General features: G+C 41.4%; 2 protein-coding genes across 2 annotated transcripts; one reads left to right on the top strand and one right to left on the bottom strand.

The window, feature by feature from the left end:
* Nucleotides 1-1318: 1318 nt before the first annotated feature.
* Nucleotides 1319-5898, bottom strand: LOC115403924 (ras-related protein Rab-19-like). Its single transcript, XM_030112988.1, has 4 exons — nucleotides 4932-5898; nucleotides 2427-2610; nucleotides 2238-2341; nucleotides 1319-2163 (listed from the first exon to the last, which is right to left on the bottom strand). The coding sequence occupies exons 1-4, from the start codon at nucleotides 5124-5126 to the stop codon at nucleotides 1975-1977; spliced, it is 672 nt and encodes a 223-aa protein (XP_029968848.1). The 5' UTR covers nucleotides 5127-5898; the 3' UTR covers nucleotides 1319-1974.
* A 1030-nt stretch (nucleotides 5899-6928) lies between these two features.
* LOC115403923 (tetraspanin-8-like) lies at nucleotides 6929-9782 on the top strand. Its single transcript, XM_030112987.1, has 9 exons — nucleotides 6929-7054; nucleotides 7732-7797; nucleotides 8254-8367; nucleotides 8471-8545; nucleotides 8654-8752; nucleotides 8905-8991; nucleotides 9146-9205; nucleotides 9312-9395; nucleotides 9471-9782. Exons 1-9 carry the CDS (start codon nucleotides 6974-6976, stop codon nucleotides 9573-9575), a joined length of 771 nt encoding a protein of 256 aa, XP_029968847.1. The 5' UTR covers nucleotides 6929-6973; the 3' UTR covers nucleotides 9576-9782.
* The last annotated feature ends 1166 nt before the right edge of the window (nucleotides 9783-10948 follow it).

Raw genomic sequence — 10948 nt, 5'->3', positions numbered from 1 at the left:
GCTGGAGTTTCCAGACTCTGCTGGAAATCTGCCAGCTTTGCTGCAAATGAGCAATTATGTGCAAATCATGTGCAAAACTATACAAACTGCCTACTCATCAAAAATAATTAACGACAACTCTGGCGTAGACTTTTAATTTTGACAAATGCAGCTCATCCTTGTCATTTTGCATGCTAATTATCTGACTTATGGTACAAGTTTAGCAGCTTGCAAGAGGCGCAGCAACAGGCTGTAGGAATATAAAACAAATCTTCTGGAAGTCTGTAGGGTCATTTTGCCCCCTCAAGTGATCAAGTCACATTTCTTCAGGCAAAGAAAGCAAAGCATCACCTTGACCGAGGAGGTTTTCCCTCTAGTGGTGCAACTTGACTTTAAATTTGAACCCCAAAGTCTGTAGAGGAAACTACTATAACTGGCACCACAAGTATAAATAAAAAACAGCAGCAAATCAGATTAATTCAAACCAAGAAAAATTAGCTTGTTGCATTTTATGCTTTTATAATTCAAATCATTTTTTTCTTCACTGAACACTGTCACTTTTTTCTGAATATTTTAATAAATTATCTTGCATTCTTATTCATGAAGAGGAAATATACTGAGACCCAAGACAAACCTAAATCCAATCAATATTAGAAAATAGTAATTTCTTGCTCTCAGTGAATGAATAAATCACATTCTGGACGAAAGGTAGTAAATGTTAGAGGATTTGTCTCTAACATTTGGTATTATCCTCTAGTGAGGATTTTTGACAAAGGACAACAGCTGATTTCTTCCCTGTTAATAGATTCTGACTGTTCAAGGACCATAAAACCAAGTCAATACTGACACACACTGACTGTTCTGATGCCAGAAAGCACCAGTCAGCATAGATTCATCTGGTGTTTCTTCGTGTTTGTCATCAAACACAAAACAAGACTCAGCTTGTCAGCTCACAGTGAAGTCTTCTTCATTTCCATCCATCCAGTGATGTTTTAATTCTGTTGAGCTCCATGATATTCAAGCCAATGAATCTCCAGATTATTTGTGACAGCACAGCGCCACCCAGTGACCGAAGGGTGGCAGCAGAGGAAGCTTCAGCCAATTTCTGCTTCCTGCTGTCCAAACAGGCCCCAGCAAGTTCTCGGAACACAGCCTTGATGAATGAGTGGAGCTATGGGGGGTTCTGGGATGAGAGACCGGGGAGTGCATGCATGAGTTTTCAACATGCACTTATGTTTACATGCATGTTGTATATGATTGTCTCCCTCCTGTGGTGCTGTGATTTAGTGCACATAGTAAGAAAAACACTCCTTTCCTTTTCAAATTGCACAAACAAAAAGAAACAGAAAGAAACATCCTCATAACCATTTATAATTACAGTGAGATATCGTTTCACATGTCATCGACAGGAGAAAACGTTCAAGCAAACATGTTAAATTCACAGTGTTTTGGCTTTCAGCAGGTTTTGGGAGATATTATCATCCAGAACTCGTCACAGTAGCACCACAAGCGCTCACTTGAGTGAAATACTCAGAGTCTTCTCTTTGATTTTTATAAAAGCATATGTCAGAAGAATAAAGAATGTTAACAGGATTTTGACTAAATATGCAGCAGTAGGGCAAACTTGTATAGCTGCATTGTAATTGTCGTGGTAAGAAATAACATCTTATTTCAGTTTGGATGACTTTTCTTAGTGCAAACTTCAAAACCAGAAAGCGTGACGTTGCCACGTTGATAAATGTCAAGTCGACAAAAGCAGTCCAGCTACAGCTGACATCAAAAACATGACATCGATAATGCTGCTGTATGTCAGATAAAACTGCACTGACTTAACAATTCAATACTTTTCAACATTTTCAGCTTCTTCTTGTCTCTGCAAGCCACGCTCTTCATCCACATTCTTTTTTTTCTCTCTCTAAATAATCCATTATTCTTTTTGAAAGTTCATGATTAAAAGAGTCCATCGCTGTCTTTCTCATCCGATCGTCATGCAGTTCAGCAGCAGGACTTCTTCTCTGGTGCTGTGTAGGAAGGAATGGAGCCATTGACGGGTCGGGAGTTGGATCGGAGGAGCATCCGGGGCGTGGTGTAGCTCTCGAAGCCTCCACTTTGAACGCCATGGCCGTTCCGAAGGAGCAGCTCTTTGGCCATCATCACGAAAGCCTCTTCCACATTCTGACTCTCCTACAAATAACGAAAGCTTTAGCCCACAGTCATAACACTTGGATGTATTTTGCGTGAATGGATCCTGTCGCTACCTTTGCAGATGTTTCTAGAGCGACGAGAATGCCTTTCTCCTTTGCCAGATTGCAGGCTGCCTCAAACTGAACCTGCCGTTCGTCCTCAAGGTCACATTTGTTACCTAAACAGAGAGAGAAACGGAAAAATTTCAACCCAATAGTTTAAATTTGAGTCTTTTCTCATTACCAGGTGTCATCCACACTCACCTATGAGAACCAGAACTACATTGGCGGCACCATACAGCTCCACCTCCTTGATCCAGTGGGTGACCGAGTCAAAGGTCGAGCTCCGCGTCACGTCGTACGCAATCATGGCGCCGTGAGCACTGCGGTAGTAACTCTGGGTGATGGTGCGAAACCTCTCCTGGCCGGCCGTGTCCCACACCTGCATCTGTGGACACACAGGCACAAACAGAAATTAGAAAGTGTCACCATATTTAACAGGTTAAGATGCAACATGAGGTTTGAACCTTTTGGCCTGAAGACATATATTTCAGTAAACAAAAGACACTTGAGGAACAGATCCCAGACTCTGTCAGCAGAAAAACACCCTGAGGACCCAACAGACGAAGCTCAGGTAGTAACAACAGCCATAGCAACCTTTCAAACTCAACAACCAAACACCTCTGTGACTGTTTTCACCCTGTCAGGTAATCGTGACAAAACTCCACTTTTTTCACAATTCTTGCTGTGAAAAGACACTTAAACCTTCAATTGTATGAATATCAGCATACCAGTAAAGCAGAATCTAGTGTGTAGATGTATAATAAGCTTTAAAAAAATAATAATAATAAAATAAAAAAAGAGAGGGATGCTGGATTACTGTCCTTCCTCTAGGAAAACAATTCTGTATGAATAAATGAATAAATTAAAGTATTGAATTTAAAAGTTCTTTTTGTGCAGCAGTTCAAAATGTGTGATGCATGTTTAAACTATGAGTTTCTTACATTAGCTTAAGAAATTGTTCTCAAATAAAGTAGTTTTACACAAAAAAAGGTTAATTAGCCCCAAAATGCAATGGAAACGTCACTGTGCTCAAGGCAGCACATGAGACATGGAAAAGAAAATGTAAAGAGTATCCTGAGTGTCAAACAGCTCCAGGCTTGACACAAAACGTTTTCAGTTGAAGTTCTGAAACTTGAGCCATTGTTGTAATAACTGAAAACCTGCTTATTGCCTTCAACTTATTTCATTCAGTGCATTGTGATTTACTAAGAAAAACAAGAAAACAAATGTTTCCTTATTATTCTACCTGTAAATGGTGTTGATCGTATTTAATAACAGCTGATTTACCACTAAATGAAACCTATTTAAATGTACCTTTAGTAACATGTTGCGTTCACTTTCAATAGAGACATACTGATGTTCTAAAACGGTTTGAAGATGTTGTCCTGGTCTTAAGAGATTCACTTAATCACATATCTGATAAAATAAGGCATGCAATTAATCTTTGGACTCATGACAAAACAGGAAGTGCAGGTGTGTTTGTGTTTGTGTGTGGGTGAGCGAGTCGCGGATTACAGGTACATTCCCAGTGATAATGAGATGCAAAACTAATGAAAAAGAAAAATCAAATGTCAAAAGTGAATACTAACACATCACCCTGTTAAAGTGTTGTTTGTTGACTGTTCTCCCTTGACATCAGTGTGTGTATCTATCAACACAGACAATCAAAAACTCTATAACTGGTAGTGTTGACAAAAAAAATGTAAGAACTTTTAGAGCGTAGAAGAACAACCACTATCAAGAAAACATTTTCTTTTCCTTTTCTTGCTTGATCATCATCGAGCATCAGGCAAAGAATTCATTCCGAGTGTGTTTTATTTTGTTCACAGCTCGGGCAGAAAAACCTGAGCGACCAGTTCTTCATGTGAGCAGCTGGTCTGACCTGTTCCGGACTCACCGAGTGACTCGGGAGCCAGAGGACGCCTCGCTGTGGAGCCAGATTCTTACAGTCAGACATGAGGTCTGTTTCTCAATAGACCAGTTTCACACAATAACACAACCGTTTCTGCACAGCTCAATAAGATCAGTGAGGTGCCGAATGGAGCAGGTTAAAATGCTTGAGCCAGTGAAGTCAAACTCACTGGTTCACTCATTTTTGACAGAGTTGTAAAGTGTTGCAGGTTAAAGATTCAGTTCGATACATACTGAAGGTATGCTGTTGGTAAGATCGACCGGGGAACCCAGGCCGTAACTGAGCAAACTACATGACATGTAGGAGGAAAAACATCAGGGCAGCGATCCAGAGACTGACTCATTGATAAAACGAAGCTGATAATGATGAACCAGTTGGCAGAGGCTTTCAAATAAACAATGTCACTGAAATCAATGGCTGGCAAGAAAGTGGCAGCTTCAAGTCATCTCCTGGCAAAGGAAGTGAAGCTTTTGATCTTACCCAGATCTTTTTCTAAGATCTTGTTTTTCATTTGACAAACATGGACAGGATTTTCACTGTATGGTGCTTTGTACTTCCAGCCTCCAACCATGCTGTCTATTATGAAAAGATTACTACTTATCATGTATTTTAAGAGAAAAGTTGAGATATATCCTCCACCAACCCAGATGCTTTGATTCCAGCAGTACTTTGAGGAACAGTTTGGCTCAGAGATGTTTGTTTCAGTTGTGATTGGATAAATCAGTACAGCAATGTTCCTTTTTCCTCTGCGACTCCAATGTGTACACTGAAACAGAACCACACACAGAACCCACCTTCACTTTCTTCCCCTCGATGTCCACAGTCCTCACGGTGAAATCCACCCCGATGGTGTTCTGCTGCTTCTCAGAGAAGATCCCTGACTTGAAATTCTGAACCACGCAGGTCTTTCCCACATTGGAGTCTCCGATCAGGATGATTTTAAACAGGAAATCGAAGCAGTCATCAAGTTCAGGTCCTGATGTCTGCATGGTGGAGGTACAGTACCAGCAGAGTGTGTGTCTGTTTCTGACAATGTGCACACGTGACCCTTCCTGTACTGTAGATCACCAGGAATGCTGGACCCTTCAGGCAGAAGAATGCTGGTTATCTCTCTGGTTCGATAAAGACTCAATCAAGGGAAGGAAAAAAACCCAAAACTCTTCCAAAACAATTGCGAAAAAAATGCTCCTCTCTCTTTTGAGTCGATCAGCAGGAAATATTTGCAACAGCAGAGTGTGTTTAGTTAAATTAACCTATGTGTAGCCTGCAAAACCAGTTAGGAGTTGTAAGACAAATGTGCAAAGATGTCAAATTGAGCTCCTAAAATACTTGAAAGCTTAATTCAGTCACTCAGTTTAAATGTTAGTCTTTGGGAAAGCACAGTCCTTCTATAAAGACACAGGCCAGAAGAGCCAAACTGCTATGTTTTCCTTTTTGTCCTCTGTCTTCTGCAGAAAACTGCCTCCTCAGGTGATGACTCACTTAAAGCATCACAGCAAAATTCAGCATGAATACAAATCCCATCCTGTTGGTCCCAGTGCAGAGGCTCTGCTTGACAAAGTGAAAATTCTCTCCTTATGTTCGATGGCCTTGCACAAGATCCCTCTCCATGGTCCAGGTTGCTGTCTGATCCACCTGCTGCTCTTTCACAGACGTGTCAGCATGTTTGCCCCCACCTGACCCTTCCAATCCTTTTATTTCCAACGTGTCCTTTACTTCTCGGCTTTTTCCTGTTCCTGCTGCCTCTCGCTCCCTCTGCACCGCACCTGTGGCGACAATAGAAACCTGCCCTTCCTGTTCCACACAGGTAGCCCAGCCCCATCGCCACTGTTGGATCCTGGGAAATGCAGGCAGCGTGTCACACTGTAAACAGAAAGAAGAATGGCTTTGTCTTCAGAAAAAAAGCAGGTGTAACCTTCCTGCATAGGAATGTGGCAACTTAAGGTAGTTTACATACAAGGAGATCCCTGAAATGTTCAATAATACGTTTATTTACCAAACCAAACTGTCCAATATATTCAGTTAAATTATTAGTGTGTGTGATGCAGATTTAACTGTGTCACTGTATGAGAAATTGCCAAATCGCAAACCTATGGTGGAAAAGTGCTACACAGCTGATCAACAACATCTAAAAGGGGGCAAAGAAAACTAGTTTGAAAGGTGAAACAAGGTCAAACTGCTTCAAAGTGCGACATCTAAAATGGTTTAAACTTCATAATCACTAATAATCAATAACAGGAAAAATTGAGGCCCCTAAAAATGTGCCAACTCCTTGTTACAACTAATAATGTCACAATGGCCAGTCACATAATACATGTCAATAATGTCACAATTATGGCCTTTTTCTTATCAATAAAGGCCATAATGTTATAACATCCCTATTCTAATGCAATACTATGTCTGTTATAGTAAAAACATTTTGCCAATAATGTAAAATAGATAAAATAGGGCTGTTTTTCTTAAAATACTAGTAGTCTTTGAGACATCTATTACAACACTCTTTCATCGATTATTGGAAAGTTATTACGTTGCATTATTACATTATTATCTTTCTTACATTGCTATTATCACATTACTGGTCATTATTTCATCATTTGATTCCCCATATGAGATAAACGCGGATAATTCCGGATGCCCCTGAACGCCGCGCAGCCTCCCGCGGTGACGCGCTTCGCTGGTTGCGGATGCGGCGCGTGCGCGCCCGCACACTGCGTCCCGCGCGCGCAGATGCCCTTACATCCAGCCGCCGCGGCAGCAGCGGACCTCAGCCCGGACGGCGTCTCCATGTAAAGAAGGGCGTCGCGGAGCCTGGGAGCGCCGCAGCGGAGGCAGCAGCATGCAGCGGAGCGCGGTGGTCGTCGTGGCGGACAAAACCAGCCTGAAGAGGCCCTTCATCTTCGCGAACGCCGTGCATATGGTCGGTGAACATTTCAACGCCTTTAATTCTGAATTTCACCCCCCGAAAGAGAGGCCTGCTCCGCTTGGTTTTTTTTTTCCAGAGGGAATTTATTGGGGACTGGTGATTGATCAGCTGCTGAGATTGTCAAAACATCTGTCAGCCTTAAAGCCACAACAAGCTCCGTGCCCTAGATTATAATCTGGCTCGCATGCAGCGGCGTGCACGGCGTTGCAGTGTCTGCAGTGCTTTTTCCTCACAATATTTGACAAAGCGGTAAACAAAGAAGTGACGGGATTGATGAGCAAAGACGTCACTGTGATGTAGTTATTTGCATCTTTAAAAAAAATACATAAATGTAATTTTAAAATAAAGTAAATAATATTTTTAAATGTGATTATTTTATCTATAGTGTTGTTTCTCAGCTGTAAAGCCTTGTTTCTATATTTTTTGAAGTATTTCTGTCTGGTTCAGTGCTCCATCATGATCTCCTGCTCCTTTAAGACATTGTCATCATCTTTGAGTTTATTCATTCAAAACAGCCCAGATGATGCTTTTTAATGCAGTTATATAGAATTTCCACTGACAGCAACTCTGTAAATGAAGTGTCCTGGTTTCTCTGATTAAAGACAGTGTTAAGTGTGTCATCCCTGTGGCCTGCCATCGTGACAGATGTGTGTTTTCCTTTAATCCAAAAGGCGCTGTGCTTCTTCATGCTGACCATGACAGTGGCGTGGCACAGAGACCTCATGCAGACCGGCAAGGTAAGACTGACGGATGCTTTTCTGACTGGATGGAAATAGTTTCAGGGCGAGCAAATATTTATCGGAGACAGAAATAACTCCGGCTTCAAGGGACGGGCAGCTGGGGAATTATTAATGCATGGCCCTGCTTGGTTTTCTATCAATACCGCCTGAACGTGCCACAGCAGCACTTTTTTTTTAATATATTGTTGTCTGTTCTCTGCATGGAAGACCTCATGTGTTGGGGAAGTATGTCACTGTTGGAGTGTCCTTGGGCAAGACAGTGAATTATCTTCACAGGCTTTGGCACGTGGTTCTGGAGGCGGCCGTGACCTTTCACCTCTTTCTTCGGCACGCTGTCGTGGAAATACATATTTGGAAGCACGACAAAACTAATTTTACGAGTGTAAATGAACACCTCATCAATGACTGTCATCTATTCTCCTGAACATTCATCAGTCTGTGATCGTCCCCTAGATGGTGTCCAGTATGTCTGTGGTGATCATGTACATCATAGAGATCGGCTGTCTGCTGCTCTCGGTGCTCGGTGTGTTCGGGGCCGTCAAGGGGAAGAGATGGTGTTTGATCCTGGTAAAAAAAAAAACAACAAAAAAACCTGCTCTGCAAAACAGTTTTAACAGTTCTTGTGTTCTTGTTGTTGACTTGCGCTCTTCTTCTGTGTGTGTGTTTGCAGTATGCGGCCGGGATGGCTGCAGCCAGCCAGACAATCATTGTCCGAACGGCGCTGAGCTACCAAGACGTATACGAGGTTCGCTATTTCAGTCGCTCAATATCATCAAATCATGATTTAATTAGTTATTTTGTGTAATCTGTATGAACGGAGTCTAACGAACTTCCCTTCCTACGTCCTCCTCAGAAACGCGTCGCCAGGGAGGAGTCCAAACTCCTCGCCATGATGCCGCTGAGTGCAACGAACAAAGCCAACCGAACGCTGCTGTACAGTATTCAAGAAGAAGTAAGCAGATAATGTTTGGAAATGTTTCACACTATAAACATCTGGATATGACAGCAGGTTTTCACACGCAAAACACTCAAACAGGAACAATATTCACAGAGTTAAGAGATAACATGTTGGGTGTGTGTTATGTGTGTGTGTGTCGCCTGCAGTTTGAATGCTGTGGTCTGGTTGAAGGCTACAAAGACTGGGGAGCTTCCATTCCTCCATCCTGTAACTGTCAGTACCCTGGAAAATGTGTGAGTATCTACATCAATGTAAACTGAATATGAGTCGTAAAATGTCCGGATCGCTGGTTTTCTACCGACACTCATCTTTCAGCCATCATCCTTTATCTTGCTTGTATTTGTTTTTGGTGATTTTTGCGCTTCAGCAGTTTGCTTTCCTCTGTAGATTCGACTACGAGGCAGCGCCACACTGGGAGCTCCGAAGAACCAGTATGTTTATCAAGAGGTAAACAAAAGAATCATTAATGCTGCTTAGAAAGGAAACAGATTTGATGTTTAATTAAATGAAAACTTTCAACATGCTAAGATTCTCTTCTTCTTTCCTTCCGCAGCCATGTTTACCCATTTACGTCTCTGAGCTGAAGCTCGCGTTTTCCCTGGGGATGGCGATACAGTTTGGGAGTGCAGTGTTCTGGGTATGTCTACAATATGGATCTTAATTCTCGAATATGATCCAACCCTTGTTGATCTCTCCTCTTCTCCTGTTCCAGATTGTTCTACTGGTCATGAGCATCAAGCTGATGGGCCAGATCAAGAGGAAACAGGAGTTTATGGCTCTTCTCCAGTCAAACAGATACGTCCCCGGTGCTTTCTAGCCCCCCAGTCTGTTTTAATACACTCCAAACTACTACCAAGCATACATTGTTTGAATTTGCACAATATGCTAAATACCATAACCAAGCTATTTTGCGCTATAGCATTATATTACCCTATGATTTCCTACATGTTAATGCATGTAACTGATGGTTAAAAGTAGTCTACATGCATAGATCCAAGTTCAAACTCTTTTTGCCTTACTGCTGTAAAAAAAAAAAATAGAAAGAAAAAAAAATTAAATTTAACAAACTTAACCAATTTTCAATAATTATAAAACGTTCACGAGGTTTTGTCCCATCAATTTATTTGGCGTTTTTTTTTTTATTAAAAAAAGCCTTTCGTGGCTGTTTTATTTCTATTTTCATCACATCTGCAGACATACAGATTTTAAATAATCTGAAATATCTCAAATTCATAAACACTCAGACACACAGGCATATTTTTTTTATTTTTTTCTACAAGGCACAAGAGGTTTTCTCATCCCAAAAAAAAAACCATCAACTCCAGCATCTTGACTTCATATCCATTATCAGATATTAGCACACATTGAAATACCAACGTAAACCAATAATCAATAGCTTTTATGTAGCACCTTTCTTAAACAGTGTTTACAAAATGCTCTGACTGTATTGATTTAAATGATTTAAATAACCAGGTAAGACAAAGGAATGAGTCCGATCTCTCATCTGAACACCGGATTGTCTTGACGCCTTGTTATGTTCGTTATATATTTGCAGCATCGTCTCTGTATTGACTTTTTTTCTTCAAAGCACAGCAAGTGATCGGGTTTCTCTCAGAGGGCGGAATTGTTTTTTTTTTTTTTTTTTCCTTTTTTTTCCTCTTTTTGTCGCACACTCAGCAGACGTGCAGTCAGTTAGGGTTTGAGGTTTTTTTGGGGAGAGTCCAGCAGAGCTGCTGCAGGGAGGGGGATGGGGAGGGGGGGGGTTCTCGTGTAGGAAACCTTGTCATCAATATGGGACATCAATAAGCCACCCTCACCGGAGAAGCCTTGGTGCCACATCACTCCCCGCATGATTTGCTGCACGAGCTGCCTGCGGTTGGAACGAGGAGTTTCATCAGGAAGCGGCAGATCCGGCGTCTCCCTGTGCACTTTAACCATCAATGCCTAAGACACAGTACGTTACTGCAGACAGTGGTGGGTTTGTTTCTGTCACGCACCTCTTTCTTTTTCATTTATGGGATGGAACTCATGTAATATTTTGTAAATAGGAATAAAAATGTGATTCTTGTTTCTTGTCTTTGGGACACTTGTTTTTTTTTTTAGGACTTTTACCAGCATCATTACTCAGTGTGTGTGTATTTAAAATAAATTCCCAAAACAATAAGGAAAGATTGCAACCATTTTAATTAC

The sequence above is a fragment of the Salarias fasciatus genome, chromosome 17 (assembly GCF_902148845.1).
Source record: "Salarias fasciatus chromosome 17, fSalaFa1.1, whole genome shotgun sequence".
Lineage (NCBI taxonomy): Eukaryota > Metazoa > Chordata > Actinopteri > Blenniiformes > Blenniidae > Salarias > Salarias fasciatus.
The sequence above is the reverse complement of the archived record's forward strand: the minus strand, read 5'-3'. Positions and strand labels throughout refer to the sequence as shown.

Excerpts from the sequence above, each read along its gene's own strand:
- LOC115403924 (XM_030112988.1), bottom strand. The coding sequence starts at position 5,126 with ATGCAGACATCAGGACCTGAACTTGATGACTGCTTCGATTTCCTGTTT. Across the intron at positions 2,611-4,931 it reads TCGAGGGGAAGAAAGTGAAG|ATGCAGGTGTGGGACACGGC; the intron begins GTGGGTTCTGTG and ends GTGTGTCCACAG. Across the intron at positions 2,342-2,426 it reads TGTAGTTCTGGTTCTCATAG|GTAACAAATGTGACCTTGAG; the intron begins GTGAGTGTGGAT and ends CTCTCTGTTTAG.
- LOC115403923 (XM_030112987.1), top strand. The coding sequence starts at position 6,974 with ATGCAGCGGAGCGCGGTGGTCGTCGTGGCGGACAAAACCAGCCTGAAG. Across the intron at positions 7,055-7,731 it reads TCGCGAACGCCGTGCATATG|GCGCTGTGCTTCTTCATGCT; the intron begins GTCGGTGAACAT and ends TTAATCCAAAAG. Across the intron at positions 9,206-9,311 it reads ACCAGTATGTTTATCAAGAG|CCATGTTTACCCATTTACGT; the intron begins GTAAACAAAAGA and ends TTCCTTCCGCAG.